The 19,572-nt window shown below is 36.5% G+C and overlaps 1 protein-coding gene across 8 annotated transcripts in view; it reads left to right on the top strand.

Annotated features, from left to right (window-relative positions):
• Positions 1-19,572, top strand: part of SLC4A4 (solute carrier family 4 member 4) — a 345,028-nt gene that overhangs the window by 275,151 nt on the left and 50,305 nt on the right. For all 8 annotated transcript variants that reach the window (XM_045473804.1, XM_045473800.1, XM_045473803.1 and 5 more), the window contains 2 exons: positions 2,998-3,068; positions 18,225-18,416. In XM_045473804.1, coding sequence (XP_045329760.1) covers positions 2,998-3,068; positions 18,225-18,416 — 263 coding nt within the window. The remainder of the gene's footprint in view (positions 1-2,997; positions 3,069-18,224; positions 18,417-19,572) is intronic.

Raw genomic sequence — 19,572 nt, 5'->3', positions numbered from 1 at the left:
ACGTTGAAATTCACATCATTTAACATTGGAGAGTATTATCCCACCTTGAATTCTGTTACCACAAAAATCAAATGCTGGATAGGAAAAGAAAGAATGCTGAACAAGATTTTGGTATCAGTTCTACTTCTGGTTGACTCTTCTACAGTCCTGGGCAAGAAACCTGGCTTATCTTGTTTCAGAGTCCCATTCAACATAAAGCAGGTATAAAAGTATAGCTTGTTTTTAAATGAGCAAATGGAATAATGTAAGAAAATGTACTGTAGGCTTTTTAGAACAAAATAGTGCTAAAAATCTAGGTTTTGTTAACAAAAATGTACTAACGTCTTCTTTCTTTTGGGAATGAACTCATGTTTGGTTTCATTGTTTGGGCCAAGCATCCTTTAGCCTATTTTGATTCTTTCTGTGACCTGTGCTGAAACAGAATAAGAAAACAGGTTGCGTGTGTGTTTTACAAGGAAATAGGGATGACCTAGCAGTAGATTAAAAGTTTAACAATTCTATAACCTTCAAAGATCAGAATGGATTCCAACATTGATGAAGACTAGGGCTCTAGCTAAATATTTTCTCCCTTTTATTTGTTTTCATTATTTCATTTCTTTTGCCTTTATCTGCCCTCATTCATTTGGAGTCATTAAATGTTCCCTATTCTAGCCTCATTTATTGACATTAAAAGATATTTTCATTTTATTGAGGTATAGTTGACAAAAGTATAATGTATTTAAAGTGTACAAATGATGATTTCATATATGTATACATTATGAAAGGATTCCCACCAAAGTTAGTTAATACATCTATCACCTCTCATTTTTATTTTATTATTTTATTTTACTTCATTTTATCTTATTATTATACTTTATTTTATTATTTTATTTTATTTAGATCCTCAGACCTTATTCTTCTTATAACTAGAAGTTTGTATCCTTTTACTGACCTCTTTCTATTTCCCCATCCACCACCCCCTCCAACCCCCAGCCCCTGGCAACCACCATTTTACTCTCTCTCTTTCTATGAGTTGTATTTACCTTTTATTTTTTATTTTTTTTAGCTTCTACCTATAACTGACACCATACAGTATTTGTCTTTGGCTGGCTTATTTCACTTAGCATAATGTCTTCCAGGTTCATCCATATTTTTGCAAATGGCAGGATTTCCTTTTTTTTTTTTTTTAAGGTTGAATAATAAATAAATATTTTTGAGTTCCTGTTAGTGCTGGACTGGGCAGATTCTGGGAAAAAGCAGTGAACAAGACATGTCCTTTCTGTTATGGATCTTATATACTGAATTTCAACAATCAAATCTGTTTGTTTCTCGTTAAGAGCTTATGTTGGTAGGAACTAAAATACGGCAAACTAAAAGGATAGTCTAGGGGCTTGGGGGCAGGAGGGGGCAGGCAAGAGGGGACCAAATAATAGCAATTTGGATGTTAAATGTGATGCTCAAAGACAAAAACCTAAATGTCATTTTACAATATCTCCATAAATTAGGGATATTCTCTCAGTAACGATCTATTTTATAATACATAAAACTTCAGGGGCACCTGGATGCTCAGTCAGTTAAGTATCGGACTCTTGATTTTGGCTCAGGCCATGATCTCGCAGTTCTTAGGGTTGAGCCCCGCAACAGGCTCTGCACTGGGCACGGAGCCTGTTTGAGATTCTCTTTCTCTCTCTCTCTCTCTCTCTCTCTCTCTCTCTCTCTCTCACTCTCACTCTCTCTCTCCCTGCCCCTCCCTACTCTCTCTCAAAATAAATAAACAAACATTTTATTTTATTTTATTTTTTTTCAACGTTTATTTATTTTTGGGACAGAGAGAGACAGAGCATGAACGGGAGTGGGGCAGAGAGAGAGAGGGAGACACAGAATCGGAAACAGGCTCCAGGCTCTGAGCCATCAGCCCAGAGCCCGACGCGGGGCTCGAACTCACGGACCGCGAGATCATGACCTGGCTGAAGTCGGACGCTCAACCGACTGCGCCACCCAGGCGCCCCAATAAACAAACATTTTAAACAAAAACCAAAACAAAACAATCAGAGCTCCTGGATAGCTCAGTCAGTTAAGCATCAGACGCTTGGTTTCAGCTCAGGTCATGATCTCATGGTTCCTGAGTTCAAGCCCTGTGTCAGGCTCCTTACTGGGACCCTGCTTGGGATTCTCTCTCTCTCCCTCCCTTTCTTTCTGTCCCTCCCCCACTCACACTCTTTCTCTCAAAATAAATAAGTAACTTTAAAAAAACAAAACAAAAAACTCATGTAATAGGAAAAAGGCTTATTTGATAAAAAGTTTTAATTATAGAATACCTTAAATAATATGTTTTAATTTTAGGTTCAAAAATTTTAAAATAATGAAATATTTCCAGGAGGAGGGTTGGTTTAATAAATAAGTCACATTCCTCAAAAAGCAACCTCTTAATAAATTTACAAATCATGGCAAATTTTGTGATAATAATTTTTAAAATTAGATTAGACATTTATTACCATTATATTTATATAGTTTATTATGTGTTTGAAAGACTTTTTGTTTTCCCACATATTGCAAAGATATACTCTCTCATATGCAGTCCAGATTTTCAAAAATCCCAAATTAGTTAATTCTTAACCAGTGAAAATCTACTTGTGAGATTTGACTGTACATGAAGCCCGTGATCAACTTACTCACTTACTAACATCCATTTTTCCACCAGACAAAATACAGTGAATGCTTTTTTAATAATGGAGAAGTTTTCTTTTTCTTTTTTTTTTTTTTTGAAACCTGAAACAAATTGTAATACCATTTCCTTAAATGTTTGCCATTGTTTCTTTTCAGATTAAAGTACAACAGATGTGTCTGAATCTTTGCTAATTTTATCTAGGTGAAAGGTGAATACAATTATAATAAAGAAAAATTCATTGTGCTTTATGGTGGCGTTGAAGACATTTTTCATGCCTGGCCCAGCTTTTTTAGATTTTGAGTTATGAATTTAGGTCATTTTTATGGTAAAAGATTGTCTTTTTCTTACAGTTAATATCTCAATATCTAATGACACTACACCGGCTCCAGAGGATTGGCCAACTGTTTCTTCTACTGACATGGTAAGTGACTTAATATTTCAAACCACTTGTGTATTGTATAATCTAATTATAATATTCATAACATGATGTCTCCTACCCTTTAGCAACCTGAACATGAACACAACTTCAATAATCAGTGATAGCAGGACAGAAAAAAACACTTCCCTTGCTGTAGTCAGCCTTTTTTTTCTTCTCTTCTCTTCTCTTCTCTTCTCTTCTCTTCTCTTCTCTTCTCTTCTCTTCTCTTCTCTTCTCACTCTAGTGAATATTTACTCCTACAGCATGCTTTTTAAACCTTCTTAGGAATTTAACTACTATATCCATTCGTTGTCACCTTGAAATATTTTCACAAGGAAAAGTGAGAGAAGTCAAAAAAGAGAGCATGGTATCCTCTGTGTTTTAGTATGATTAAAAGTTCTTCTGGGGCGCCTGGGTGGTGCAGTCGGTTGAGCGTCCGACTTCAACCAGGTCACGATCTCGCGGTCCGTGAGTTCGAGCCCCGCGTCAGGCTCTGGGCTGATGGCTCAGAGCCTGGAGCCTGTTTCCGATTCTGTGTCTCCCTCTCTCTCTGCCCCTCCCCCGTTCATGCTCTGTCTCTCTCTGTCCCAAAAATGAATAAACGTTGAAAAAAAAAATTAAAAAAAAAAAAAAAGTTCTTCTGACTACCAAATGGTGTTGTATTCTCCTCACTAAGGGTGATTGTAGCAGGACATTTCCCCTGTCACTTAGAAAGGACTGTGCCTCTGTCACATGATATCCTTTCCCATGGCTTGTAACCAAGGATCTTTAAAAGACTAGAACTAAGCTTTAAAAATGAGCTGTTTTGCATGGAAGGTCACACACTGGAAGGAGACTTTGTTTTGAAGAAAAAGGGAAAAGTGCTATTTCAGACTTCTAATTGTGTTCCTTCTACGCTGGGTATGGAATCGTACCAAAGAATATCAATCTCTCAGTTATAAAGACAGAAACCATAATACCTTGTATTGATAGAGTGCCCATCTCTCAGGAGACCAAAACAGTTCTGCAGATATTATGTAATGAGTGCCCACAACACCCTTTCAAAGATGATGTTTTGTATCTTTCCTGGGCAACTCTCACTTGACCCTGTTTCTCTCTTGTTTTCATATTCTGTGGCTCTCTTGACTTTTTTCCTTACTGTTAAAGCTCTCTCTGATTTCCTCCAAACTTTGCCTCTTTATTTGGGTTTGATTATAAATGTGTGGGGGGGGGGGAGAGGGAGAGGGAGGGAGGGAGAGAGAGAGAGAGAGAGAGAGAGAGAGAGATATGTTTTAAAAGCCACATGCAGAAAAGAGATCAATTGTCAGTCTTTGAGCCAGCCATCCTATTGCCTAAAATAATTTGATTAAAATACGGAGAAAAACAGTTCCTTCTAGACTTTAAATAATTTTAATTAAAGTCTAATTAAAAATTTAAAATATGTATAATTAATTAAAACCATAAGTTAATTTGCAATAAAAATTAATGAAACACTTCCACTGACTTAAAAAGAGATTATTTCCAACTTAATTCTTTTTGTAACTAATCAAGGAAAGCTTTAGAATTAATGAATTTTTAAGCCCTGTCTTTGGGCAAAATTCTGGAGTGGCTCTAGTAATTGGTATGTAATTATAATAAGATGTCACTATAAGATTTATGGAAAACAAATGGAAGTTGTTGTTGACTTCTGGTATGACTATGATAGAGGATATAAAGGCACAATAGCGATTACAATTGAGCTACCATTTATAGGACATCTAGTAGAGAGACCAGGTGTCTTATACGTATTATAACCATTAACACAAACTACCAGGTGTAATTATGTTCATTTTATAGATGAGAGAAACTGCAGCTTTAGAAGGTAAATCACCTTTCATGGTCTAGGTCACATAGCCATAAATTATTAAAATAAAGATTTCAACTGAAATCTGAGTGGTTTTAAGACCTGTGATATTTCTAGTATGCCATGATACTTCAGTGTTTGCAAGTAGAAATGTTTACCCTTTCAGTTCTTACGAATGCTGTATGCTCCAGGGCAATAGTCCCCTTAGTTGCACACCTTAATTAAAATGTTAAGTTGCTATGTTCTTCTCTAGAGAAGAAATTAGGAAAAAATGTGTGTATATGTGTGTGTGTATATAATTATGAAGGACAACTTTTATTCTGTCCTTCATTTTTCCTTTTCTATCCGTATCAGTGCTTTTAGGTATACTTTGCATAGATACACGCACACATAAACACATACATGCAATTTGTATTTATATGAGATCAGAAATGAATATTAAAGAGGTAATATGATTTATTATCACCAGCAATAACTACCACTTGTTGAGCACCTACTAGGGGCCAGGCTCTTCATATGATCTGTCTAGAATCCTCACAATAACTTTTAAGTCACTTATGTTACCTGTCTTTTATGGATGAAACAGAACCTTAGAAAGGTTAACTGTGCCTAGTCGTCAGTATACGTAAAATCAGGATTTGAACTCTGGGCTTTCAAATTCCGGAATCTGCCTATTCCCATTACTTGAGGAATCAGAATAGTGTCTCATGTAGAAGGACTTACAGGTGGTGAGTTCTCCTGTCATACTGCCCCTTTTCAAATTCAGGGCTCCACTATTGAATAGGTTGTGGTAAGTTCTCATTTTCCCATTTGTAAAATGGTGATGATCATAGTACTTTATCTCAAAGATGCTATTAAAGCCAAGGGAGTAAATAGGCAGGACTTAGCTTAGTGGCTGGTACATACTCATCTCTCCATTCAAGTTAGATATTGTTATTATTCTATTTAGGTATTACAATCATTCCACTAGGCCATGTTGCCGCCGTAACTCAGGTTGGTGGAGAAAAGAAGTTGGATGCCACTGCTCTGACAGGGGACTGGGCCCTCTCTGTGTTTGGCCATGCTAACTCTGCTCAATCTTTCCTGGGACATCCAGTCGTCAAGGATTTAATTTCCTTCTTTTATCCAGCCATAATTATATTATGAAAGCAAGTGCTGTAAAAGTGACATGCCACCCTGGGGCACCAGCAAGGCTCCCTGTCACAAGGCTCAGAGTATACTCTGTCAGAGGAGGGAAGGCATTTTCTCTTCCGCTTCATTAGCATGAAGACAGCTTTTTTTTCTTCATAGTAGTATGGGAGTGTTTTCAGGGGGAAGAGAAGGAAAATGGGACATTAGAGCGTTTAGACAGATTGAAGCTCTAGAATAACCATCCCTCAAGATGAAAAGGCAGGTTTTCCATCATTTCTATTCATTGTTGGAATCCTTGTGTCTTTAATTCTTCTCACCTTCACCAGTGTTCCTGTAGATTTATTGGTGGGCATATCCCCTCAGCCTGCAGACAAAATTCTGTTAAAAGTTCCTATAAAACTCTGAGACCAGCCACAGCCTCTCCAACTGTATCAACACAATGAGCCTTAGAGTCAGCTGGCTTCCACTTATCAGCTCTCAGAGGGAGAGACCAGATTCCATAGTCGAACATCAGGGCTTTTCCAGGGAGGTGACTGAATAGATTACTTTTTGTTTTTCACGTTAGATTCTTTTTTAAAAATGATTATCAAATTGAGGTATACTTTAAAACATAAACTTCTCACATGTTCAGTGCAATGAATTTTGATACTTTGTATACTCATGTAATCATCACCCAAAACAAGATGCATGTAGAACGTTGCCATTATCCCAGAAAGTCCCATGGGGACTGCTCTGTGTCTTGTTTATGCCTAAGCTTCTGAGCCATGGGAGACCTTTCTTTGCCCAACTGCTCTGCCCCAGCCTTCAGAGGGAAGAAACCTTAGCCCTTTCAGGAGTACCTGAATGCCTCAGAGGGCTTTTTCTCCACTCTTCTGTCCTGCTTCCCATCTTAGGAAGTGGATTTCTTGCATTTGGTAGGAACTCTGTCTAAGGGATTTCTCTCAGCTCTCCTAACGTCCTACCTTTTTGTACAACCTGTGCACCTTGGCAAAGACGATGAGAAAGTTTGGTGGATGGATGCAGGCTCAGTCTAACACCAAGGGCTCCTTGGAATTCTGGTCAGCCACCCCAGTCTACATGTAGCCATTTAAAACTCATTAAAGATTTGGCTTATTTCTCCATACCTCCATCTACGGTAGATTTATCTAACACAAGCCACTCTGGCGGGCATATGCAGCCATGGATTTTTTTTCTCTCTTCCAGGAAGATCTTGTAACTTCTTAGAATTTATTCAAGTTTGTATATATCCTCATCTCTCTGACAGATTTTTAAAAACTATGATTTTTTTTTTACCTTATCCAGATTGGTTGGATAGGTTGGAAGTGACTCTTTCTTTCTTTTTTTTTTTTTTAAGTTTTTATTTGAATTTTTGTGAGTTAACATGCAGTGTAATATTAGTTTCAGGTGTACAATATAGTGATTCAGCACTTCCATGCATCACCCTGTGCTCATCATGACAGGTGCATTCCTTAATCCCCATCACCTATTTAACCCGTCCTCCCACCCACCTCCCCTCTGGTGGCCATCAGCTTGTTCTCTATAGCTAAGAGTCTGTTTCTTGGTTTACCTCTCCCTCTTTTTTCCTCTTTTGCTTGTTTGTTTTGTTTCTTAAATTCCACATATTGAGTGAAATCATATGGTATTTCTCTTTCTCTGACTGACTTATTTTGCTTAACATAATGCTCTATCTCCCTCCATTGTCTCAAATAGCAAGATTTTGTTCCCAAATAGCAAGATTTCGTTCTTTTTTATGTCTGAGTAATACTCCATTGTATATACATACACCACTTCTTTATCCATTCATCAGTCGATGGACACTTCGGTTGTTTCCATAATTTGGTTATTGTCGATAATGCTTCTATAAATATCAGGGTGCATGTATCTCTTTGAATTAGTACTTTTGTATTCTTTGGGTAAATTCCTAACAGTGCAGTTGCTGAATCGTTGAGTAGTTTTATTTTTAACTTTCTGAGGAACCTCCATACTATTTTCCAGAGTGGCTGCACCAGTTTGCATTGCCACCAACAGTTCAAGAGGTTCCCCGTTCTCCACACCCTCACCAACATTTGTTGTTTCATCTGTTCATTTTAGTCATTCTGACAGGTATGAGGTGATATCTCATTGGTTTTGATTTGCATTTCCCTGATGATGAGTGATGTTGGGTATCTTTTCATGGGTCTATTGGCCATCTGTATATCTTCTTTGGAAAAGTGTCTATAATGTCTTCTGCCCATTTTTTAACTGGATTATTTGTTTTTTGGGTATTAATTTTGATAATGTCTTTATAGATTTTGGATACCCTTTATCAGATATATCATTTGCAAATATCTTCTCCCATTTCATAGGCTGCCTTTTACTTTTGCTGATTGTTCCCTTTGCTGTGCAGAAGCCTTTTATTTTGATAAAGTCCCAATAGTGTTGTTTTGCTTTTGTTTCCCTTGCCTCAGGAGACCTATCTAGAAAGAAGTTTCTATGGTTGATGTCAAAGGGGTTACTTATTGCCTGTGTTCTCCTCTAAGATTTTGATGGTTTCCAGTCTCACATTTAGGTCTTCAATCCATTTTGAATTTATTTTTGTATACGGTGTAAGAAAGTGGTCCAGTTTCAGTCTACCTTCTATATATTAATCACAAGTAGAAAACCAATTAGTTTTGATATTTCACAATAACACGTACAACTCTAGACAACGCAGCTCAAATGTATCCTGTAGTTCATAAAGTAAGTTGAAAATTACTATAAATTTGCCTACCCACTGCAGGGAAAAACCCCTAAATGTGTACATTAACTACTTAACCTTGAGACTTCTTTCTGTAGCATTACCTTCATTTATATTTATTTCAAAAGGTGCATGCATACTTTACTAGTTGATACTAAAGAGAGCAATACAAAAATCTTTCATTTTATTTATTTTATTATTTTATTTTATTTTTTTGCTTATTGTGTAACCCAGTGAAGCATATCATGTCTAATGGAGATGCTGTTAATCAAGAAACTGAGAACTATTATTGTCTCATAAATTCTGCTTGGCAGTCAGACAAAGGCAGCAAAAGTGCTTTCATTTGATGTACCTTCAGGGTGATTTTAGGAGTTAACATTCATTTTCATGGGAAATAGAATGTCATATTAATCTTCTTATGCGTAGCATCTTTGTGATTTTCTCTCACTGAGAAAGTCAAGTGCAAAAACCATTCTGTCCTTAAGTCCCCTTGAATATCACATGTTCCTACTTCTATTTATTTTTTAAAAATGTTTGTTTGTTTGTTTATTTATTTTGGATGGAGAGACAGAGAGAGAGAGAAAGAGAAAGGGAGACACACACAATCTGAAGCAGGCTCCAGGCTCCGAGCTGTCAGTGCGGAGCCTGACACAGGGCTTGAACCTGTGAACTGTGAGATCATGATCTGAGCTGAAGTTGGATGCTTAACCAACTGAGCTACCAAGGTGCCCTGTTCCTACTTTTAAAAATATAGAAAATTTAAAACATGCAGTGAACTACAGAGAATATTGTACAATGAACTTTCATATGCACATCACCTAGCTTCAATGATTGTCAACATTTTGCTCATCCTCTCTCACATATATATCTCCCATTTTGTCTTTGGGGAGGGTCCTATAACATTTTAAATTTTAAAATTCATCCTTCGGTATACCTTATACGTTTAAGATTTACAAACAAATCCGTTCAGTGTAAACAAGATAATTCTCTGGAACATGAAATTCAGAAAAATAGATTGATATCCCTTTTCACAAGATTGACCTCAGTTAAGATCCTCAGCAACTTGGTCACTTGGTCCCATTTCTCTTATATGTATATATATTTTTTTCTACCTATTTACACAATCAGCCTTCTTTGGCTCACCTGGTCTACTCACTGTTGGTTTCTCCACATGGTAGGCATTCAATAAATTTTGAATAAAGAACTTGCTAGATAAGTGAATGAAGCATTGTATGTCCCCAAATCAGCATCTTTGCTCATGGTATCTTCTTGTCTAATGCTTTACCATTTTGTTTCTGCCAATGCAGAGAGAAATACACATATAAAGCTTGTCGCTTTCATTCCCTTGGCTTTTGTTACTTTCTTTGTCATTCTTTTTTAGTTTTGTCCTTCTGCCACTCTTACTGTTCTCTTTACCCTTTGGAGTATGAGAGTTCTACAAGGACCAGTCTTTCTTTCAGGACTTAGTTTGAATTTTGTTTTCTCTGTGATCAATGAAACTGATTAGCTCTTTTTCTGATCTACTTACTAATCTCTATACTGTTCATTTAGACTCTTTCTTGTACTGCCTTGCATAATTAATATTTTAGCAAACATATTGTTTCTCCCAGGAACCTTTTAAAAATTGTTTTTGTTTTATTTTTCTTTATTGCTGCTCTCTTAACACTATCTTAGTTCCTTTATGTAACCAGGACCCAATGCATTTTGTTTTCTTTTGGCCACATTTTTCTATTTTCCACATGCTGCTATTGTTCAAAACAGCCTGTAGCTAATTGAAACCAGAGTTAGCAAACAAAACAAAAGACAGAGGGTCCCAGTTACATTTGAATTTCAGGTAAATACCAAACAATTTTTTTAGTATAAATATGTCCCACATATTGCACGGGTCATACTTACACTAAAAATATTTTTCATTGTTTATCTGCATAACTGGGCATCCTATAGTTTATCTGGCAACTTTAAATTGAAAGTTTATTTTACTTTAATTTTGTTCCCCAGATAAAAAGGGTAGATAAATTAGTAGATATCTTCCTTGAATATGTCAGATAGTTGGATCCTGATGAATGATTTAGGTTAGCTAAAATTTCTTTGGAAGCCTGGTGTATTGTAAATTGAACCCTGCCTCTGTCTTGGTCTGTTCTTTCTTAGTTTTTAGTGATACACAGTCCCTTTGGTGTTCGGGCTCTATACTTCTGTTATATCTAGCCTTTACCCATCCTGGTACAAAGAGTTGCCGAAACCCTAATCAGTCTCTCTCTTACTTAATCTTTCACCTTCCTTTCTCCATTCTTGATTTTTTTTCCAGCATGCCCTTCTTCCTTCTACCCCCATAGCCTGGTTCTTTCTCATCTACCACAAACACCTCAGAAGTCCTCATCAGCCCTGAAGAACGTGCCTTGATTTTATAGTGCTCACATGCTCTAGCCTATCCTTTTGCTACTGTTTTTTTTTTCAAAAGTATTCTGAAATTGCCATTTCAATTTTTCTGTTCTCCCTTATTTCTCAACTGAGTTCTCTCCTTTGAACACTCCCTCCAGTATTCAATATTTATTTTTAAGTAATGTCTACCCCAACATGGGGCTTGAACCTACAACCCTGAGATGAAGAGTCACATGCTCTACTGACTGAGCCAGCCAGACCCCCCTAATTTTGGACATATTTTGAGATCATTTTGCCATAATGTGACCTGTGAGAAAGAGAGGAATTAACAATGACTTCAGGGTTCTCTGTTTTTAGAATCTAGAAGGATGAATTTGCTATTAACAGAGATAGGCAAGATCCTAGGGGAAGCAAGATTTAAGGAAGGATGAGGAGTTAGTTTTGAACATGTTAAATTTATTTTATTTTATTTCATTTCATTTCATTTTATTATTATTTTTTTTAACATTTATTCATATTTGAGAGACAGAGACAGAATGCAAGCAGGGGAGGAGCAGAGAGAGAGAGAGAGAGAGAGAGAGAGAGAGACAGAGAGACAGAGACAGAGACAGACAGACAGACAGACAGAATCCTAAGTGGGCTCCAGACTTTGAGCTATCAGCACAGAGCCTGACACCGGCTCAAACCCACGAACCATGAGATCCTGAGCCGAAGTCAGATGCTTAACCGACTGAGCCACCCAAGCACCCTGAATGTGTTAAATTTAAAACGCCCATGAGGATTCAAACAGGGATATAGTTTACTAAGAAGTAGTTACAAAACAACGAATCTCTCTGAATTGGGGAACATTTGCTGATGAGTTAACAAATCATCGTTAGCCTTGCAGTCATGAATTTGCTCTTAGAATAAATGAAAATTGGAGTGCAGCTGACATACATAGAGCATGGCGTACTATGATGATGGAATAACCTCACTTATAAAAGCACCAGAGCAGTAATGTCTGAAGCGTCTTTGCTTCACTGCTTCCTCTGAGGTTCTAATGAAATCTGTGGTTGCTTTTCCCAGATAAATATACATGCAAACAATGTTTTACATGATATTTCAGGGGACTCAAGGATTTCTTTCTTCTTCGGGTCACTTAACATCTGTGCTGGACGTGTCCAACACAGTATTTGCCCTCTTTTAGGAGCCAGTGTTATTTGGTTGTATGTTTTTTACCATTACTTTCTAAGCAGTAATCAGAGTGGTTGCATGTGAAGAGTACTATTTATGTTAGAGCATTTTCCGAAGCTATGATCACCGTGACCTTTATGGTACTCTTTTTCAGCTATCCTATCGGCAGTTGCACAGGAAAGTGAAGTTACTTTTTTTTTTCTGTTTTCCAATTAAATCGTGGTAGAGCTGAGATTGAAGCCCATGAGGGTATTTTCTCAGTCTCTTGCTTTGATGTATGTTCAGTATTTCCTTCAAATTAATTCTTCGGGAGTTGCATGAACCTGGAGAAGAATCATTTACCTGTTTTTGCTTTTTCTATGACTTACCACAGTTTGAAAATTACAAATGATCAAAACCAAAGCTGGAGTTTTTTGCCATTTTTTTAAATTTAAATTTTAGCTAACATACAGTGCAATATTGGCTTCAGGAGTAGAACTCAGTGATGAATCACTAATGTACAACACCCAATGCTCTTCAAAACAAGTGCCCTCCCTAGTAACCATCACCCATCTAGCCCATCTCCCACCCACCTCCCTCCATGAACCCATAGTTTGTATTCTATCATTAAGAGTCTCTTGTAGTTTGTTTCCCTCTCTTCTCTCCCCTTCTTGCCATATGTTCATCTGTTTTGTTTCTTAAATTCCATATGTGAGTGAAATCATATGGTATTTGTCTTTCTCTAACTGACTTATTTTGGTTAGCATAAATCACTCTAGCTCCATCCACGTTATTGTAAATGGCAAGATTTTATTCTTTTTGATGGCTGAGTAATATTCTATTGTATATATGTACCATATCTTACTCATCCATTTGTCAGTCGATGAATGGGCTGTCTCCATATTTTGACTGTTTTGGGTAATGTTGCTATAAATACTGGGGTGCATGTACCCCTTCAAATCTGTATTTTTGTATCCTTTGGGTAAATATCTAATAGTGCAATTCCTGGATCATAGGATAGTTCTAGTTTTAGTTTCCTAGGGAACCTCCATACTGTTCTCCAGAGTGGCTTCACCAGTTTGCCTTCCCACCAACAGCGCAAGAGAGTTCCCCTTTCTCTGCATCCTTGCCGACACCTGTTGTTTCTTGTGTTGTTGATTTTAACCATTCTGACAGGTGTGTGGTGGTAACTCATCATAGTTTTGATTTGTATTTCCCTGATGATGAGTGATGTTGAGCATCTTTTCATGTGTCTGTTAGCCATCTGGATGTCTTTGGAAAAGTGTCTATTCAGGTCTTCTTATTTTATTTTATTTTTTTAACTCTCAAGTTAGTTAACATACAGTGTACTCTTGGCTTCAGGAGTAGAATCCAGTGGTTCATCGCCTACATATAACACCCAGCGCTCATCCAAATAACTGCCCTCCTTAATGTCCATCACCCATTTTCAACACCCCCCTACCCCCATCAACCCTCAGTTTGTCTTCTGTATTTAAGAGTCTCTTATGGTTTGCCTCCCTCTCTGTTTTTATCTTATTTTTTCTTCCCTTCCTCTATGATCATCCGTTAAGTTTCTTAAATTCCACATATGAGTGAAATTATATGATATCTGTCTTTCTCTGACTATTCATGTCTTCTGCTCATTTCTTAACTGGGTTGTTTGGTTTTGGGGTGTTGAGTTTGATGAGTTCTTTATAGTTTTGGATACTAATCCTTTATCAGATATGTGATTTGCAAATAATCTTCTCCCATTATGTAAGCTGCCTTTTAGTTTTGTTGTTTCCTTCACTATACAGAAGCTTTTTATCTTGATGAAATCCCAATACTTTGTGTTTGCTTTTGTTTCCCTTGCCTTTGGTGACATATCTAGTAAGAAGTTGTTCTGGCCAAGGTCAAAGAAGTTGCTGCCTTTGTTCTCCTCTGGGATTTTGTTGGTTTCCTATCTCACATTTAGGTCTTTTATCCATTTTGAATTTATTTTTGTGGATGGTCTAAGAAAGTGGTCCAGTTTCATTCTTCTGCGTGTCACCATCCAGTTTTCCTAGCACCGTTTGTTGAAGAGACTACCTTTTTCCATTGGATATTCTTTCCTGCTTTGTTGAAGATTAGTTGACCATATAGTTGGGGGTCCATTTCTGGGTTTTCTGTTCTGTTCCATTGATCTATATGTCTGTTTTTGTGCCAGAATCATACTGTCTTGATGATTGCAACTTTGTAATTAGCTTGAAGTCTGGAATCGGGATGTCTCCAGTTTTGCATTTCTTTTTCAGGATTGCTTTGGCTATTTGGCATCTTTTGTTCGTTCCATACAAATTTTAGGATTGTTTGTTATAACTCTGTAAAGAATGTTGGTGGTATTTTGATAGGGATTGCATTAAATGTGCAGATTGCTTTGGATAGTATAGACAGTTTAACAATGTTTGTTCTTCCAATCCATGAGCATGGAATGCTTTTCCATTTCTTTGTGTCCTCTACAATTTCTTTCATAAGTGTTCTATAGTTTTCAGAGTATAGATATTTTACCTGTTTAGTTGGGTTTATTCTTAGGTATCTTATTGTTTTTGGTGCAATTGCAAATGGGATCCATTCCTTGATTTCTTTTTCTGCTGCTTCATTATTAGTGTATATAAATGCAACTGATATCTGCACATTAATTGTACAGCCCGCAACTTTGTTGAATTCATGTATTGGTTCTAGAAATTTTTGGGTGGGGTCTTAAAAAATTTTACAGTGAGTCAACCAGCATCAATAACACTACCCATGAAATAATGATACAAATATAAACAAATACAAATCAAATAAAAATGTGTAATGTACTAATATGATGAAACATGAAAGATTTATTTATAAGGATAGTAGAAAGTAATATAGGAGTCTTAGGCAAGAAATTAAACCAGGGCAGATACTTTTTCTGTAAAGGATCAGATAGTATACTTTTTAGGATTTATGGGCCAGATATCTGGTCTTTGTTGAAATTACTCAGCATTGCAGTTGTAGCACAAATATAGTAATGAACATTATGTAAAGAAATGAGCATTACTGTGTTTAAGTAAAACTTTATAAAAACAGGAGTCAGGCTGAGTTTGGCCTATGGGATATAGTTTGTTCAGTCCTGGATTAAACTACTCATGGTAATTTCAGATAAATTATAATTATAAATGATAGATATAGATAGGTGACTTTTAATGAGACAGCATTGTTTTTAAAGTAACATTCCGCTCAGACTAAGCTAGAATTCCCAAGAGAGGGGACTCGGTCTGCCTTTAGGTGGGCCAGGGGTAGTGAGAAAGTGCAGCCCAATCCCTCCTAAATACATAGGGCCGAATATCTCAGTTTTATCACAGTTTTAAATATTGGGGTTCCACATGAAAAGGTGTTTCACTGATAATAAAATTTGAAAACTATTGGATTATAGAAAGTAGTAACTAAAATCTGTAGTTTTCTTTTTTTATGTTCCCTTTACATAGGCAAAGCAGAGTGTACCTCTGAAGTAAAACATGTCATTTTTACTGAAATGTGCATTTTCATAGATAACAAAATGAGATATATTGGAGTAAAAAATAATAGAAATTGTATCTGTGATGATTAAATTATCAGATAATTATTTAAAATTCTACTTTGCGTATTTACATATATACACCACTAATAGATGAGTAATGCTTTGTCTTAATGTCTAGTTTGTTTGTGATCTGAATCTTGTCTGAAGTTTTATGAAGTTAACCTTCAATGATATGAGTTTATGTAGAGTAATAACACTGAAGTAACACAGATAATATAGGTTCCTCTCCAGTGATGTTTAAATAGAATTATTTATTAGCTAGATTTAAAGTTTTATGGAAGTGGGAAAAGTGTATATATATACTGAGAGATCTGGACGTGCTGCCTAAACTTTATACTAAAGTCCTTAGATGGTTGGGAGGCTAAACTTTCTGTATGATGATATAGGGAATCATTTGAGGCCAAAAAAATAGTGATATTGGCATTTTGAGTTGATGTACATGAGAAAACATATCTATCATTTTATGTATATCTGTATATTTTTTCACCTCAACCTGAATCTCTGTAAGAAAATCAATAAAAACTGTCTGTTGGCATTGATTGTTTTAACGCAGCTTACTTCTTTGGGCTATAAAAAAGGGTTCTGCTCATATTAAAGTGCTGAAATGATATTATGGTAAATTTACATAGGCAAATTTACAATGGTAAATTTTTGGTGATCTTAAAACAAAGAAATCTGTTACCTATTATGACCTCTAAACTTTAAATGTGTTCTTCTAAAAACATCCATATGCAGAAATCTGAAAAACAAGATGAGACATGATTAAATCACCTCTCAAAATTGGCTTTTGATAAAAGAATAATTATGTGGTTCAGCTGTTTATAAGTTGAAGCTAATATAGAAAAAATATTTCAGGGAAAGACCTAGAGTTTATTTTTTTTATTGACTTATGTAAGCACTTTACCTTTTGAGCTCTATAAAAATATGAAAAATTTCTGGTCCGAGATTCTTCTTTTGCACTTGTGAACTTTTATGACTAGATTACTTACATCAAGAGAATTCATTGAATAGTAAAGAATGTTGATGATGAGTTTGGTATGAGGTAGAACTCTTGCTTCCAAAGGACAGGAGAAATTTATCTTTCCCTATTTTTTTGCAAGGTATTCTCAAATAAACCTTCTGTTAGCACATGACATACTCATTAGCCCTGGACCTAAGAGAAAGTTCAGGATCACAGTGCTGGCAGATTCAGTGTCTGATGAGGACCCACACACTTCCTGGTTCATAGACAGCCTTCTTCTCATTGTGTCTTCATATGGCAGATGAGACAAGGGAGCTCTCTGGGGTCTGTTTTATGAAAACATGAATCTCATTCATAAAGACATCATTCTCATGGCCTAATCATTCTCATGGCCTAATCACTTCCCAAACAGCATCACGTATGATTTTCAACATATTTAGGGGAATTTTGTAGCACCACATTAGTGTTGGTCAGTAACTGGCTGCAAGAGGGCATAACATTTTAGGTGAGGTAGTTCTAATGTGACTGAAGGTAGTTCTCTAGAGAAGTAGCTAAGACTGGGAGCCGCTGGGGGATGAGTACCTTGGTCTAATCCAGTGTGCTAGCAAAAGGATTCTCCTGCATATTAGAAACGGAAAATAGGAACAGGAGTTAGCTGTTCTCAAGAAGTACTGACAACATGACAGTAATTCATGAGATAGAAGAAAATTTGAAAATTGACCCATGAGCTTGAGGTCATGTACCATAGGGATATGCCACACAGGACTCCAAAGCCCATTCTAGTATGTTCCAGTACTGGGTGTGCATGCTATTCACCTGAAACCCACAAGATAAAAAGTTATATTTTATTAAGGTATTCAGTTGAAAAAGCAGGGGCCATCAGTATTTTTTATAGTCTAATTCCTTAAATCACCAGTCTTTAGTTATTTAGAAAAGAAATAGCTCCTTGGGAAAGTGCTGGGTAGATGCATAGTTAAGCTAATATGACTTTTAGAGAGCATTAACCATAGGGCCGGTTGAATCTAAAGAAGCTGTGTATTGCAAAAGTGAGTACTTTTTAAACAATAAAGGTGTTTTAGAGAGTCTCACATTTTGAGACTTAGGATATTAATGTGTCTCAGTTTACTCTCAGGAAGGTTGACAGGAAAGAAGGACTTTGTGGTTTGTTTCTGTTGAACAAATGGATGATTGTAGGGCTGTAGCTCAAACTAGGTAACAGATGGCATCATTTTCATTGTGTTTTCAGTAATTGCTAGCCTCCTGGCCCCCCAGTACCAGTTATTCCATTAACACTTCGTCAAGTTTCACCCTCCAGTGGTTACCCTCCAGCTGTTCTACAGACACTTTCAGCCTAATCCCTACATAGCCCATCAAGTATCAAATGCTGCTTTTGATGCATTGGTGTCCTCTAGAAAAATTTTCATGTTTTTCTTTTTCAGTACCATAATGCTACCTTTGACTGGGCATTTTTGTCGACGAAGAAGTGTTTGAAATACGGAGGAAAGCTCGTGGGGAACAACTGTGATTTTGTTCCTGACATCACTCTCATGTCTTTCATCCTCTTCTTGGGCACCTACACCTCTTCTATGGCTCTGAAAAAATTCAAAACGAGTCGTTATTTTCCAACCACGGTAAGTACCTGAGCTTTAAATAACTTCCATTGAATTTACACAATAATACAATGTTTAATAATGAAAAAGTCACCTGTAATTCAACTTTTGCAATTTTGTGCATTTAAAAATTGATTTCCAGTCTTTGTCCATGTGCCTATTATGTATTTTTAACCTAATTATGGTCTGGCTTTGAAAAGCCTTCCATGGATAAATTCTGTCATAAATTCTATCATAATTCGTATTGTACTGAGGGGGGAAAGTGGGATGTACTTTAGTATCTAAAAATGCATGAGTAAGAAAAAAACCTGTTAAATCCATACTTTGAAAGTACATAAGCAAAAACTCTTCATATTAGTAACAGTTTTTATGTAGAATTTCTTGTTCATGAGCTGTACATGTAGTAATTTAGTAGTTGAATTATGGGCTGTGGGAGTAAACTTACACTGTGTCGTTACACCAGTATTGGTATAAGATACGAGCATCATCTGAGCCAAATTTTCCTTCCCATAATGATGAATGCTGTAGTACAGAAAAAACAGATAATTGAGCTGGGTTGTGCAGACATCCTGTCTCCCCTTAATATGCTTGGGTGAACATAAAATCAAAACTGTGGTTCATGGAGGGACTACAAGATAAGACCAACATTTAGTTACTGGCGTTTTGTTTTTTTACCTGCAGAGTGAAACTAAGATAATCCTTTGCTTTGCAGTTCAGTTCTCAGTGTTTAAGATGTCAGTTTTTCTTAGGTAATCTTCATTATACCTGATTTTTATCAATGAGCTGCTCTAAGCAGCTAGAATCTCATGAAATCTCTCCCCTTGTGTTTTGTGTAGAAGAAGTGGAAAGACTTTAGAAGACAAGAGATGCAGTTGCTGAAATTCCTTTCTTTCAATTCCTAGGAAATGAATCATCATATATTCACTTTCACCCAGGAAACTTTCTGACTTTTTCTTATAAAAACTGATTTTTCTTATAAAGTTGAAAATAAAGGGAAAGATTGATAACTGTTTTCTTCTGTTTGGGCTGCTATAACAAAATACCATAGACGGGTGACTTATAAACCACAATTTATTTCTCACGTTTTTGGAGGCTGGAAAGCCCAAGGTCAGGTACCAGCATGGTTGGGTAAAGGCCTTCCTCCTGGCTCATAGCCAGCACCTTTTCACTATGTTCA

Source organism: Leopardus geoffroyi, chromosome B1 (genome assembly GCF_018350155.1).
Source record: "Leopardus geoffroyi isolate Oge1 chromosome B1, O.geoffroyi_Oge1_pat1.0, whole genome shotgun sequence".
NCBI classification, from domain to species: domain Eukaryota; kingdom Metazoa; phylum Chordata; class Mammalia; order Carnivora; family Felidae; genus Leopardus; species Leopardus geoffroyi.
The sequence above is the reverse complement of the archived record's forward strand: the minus strand, read 5'-3'. Positions and strand labels throughout refer to the sequence as shown.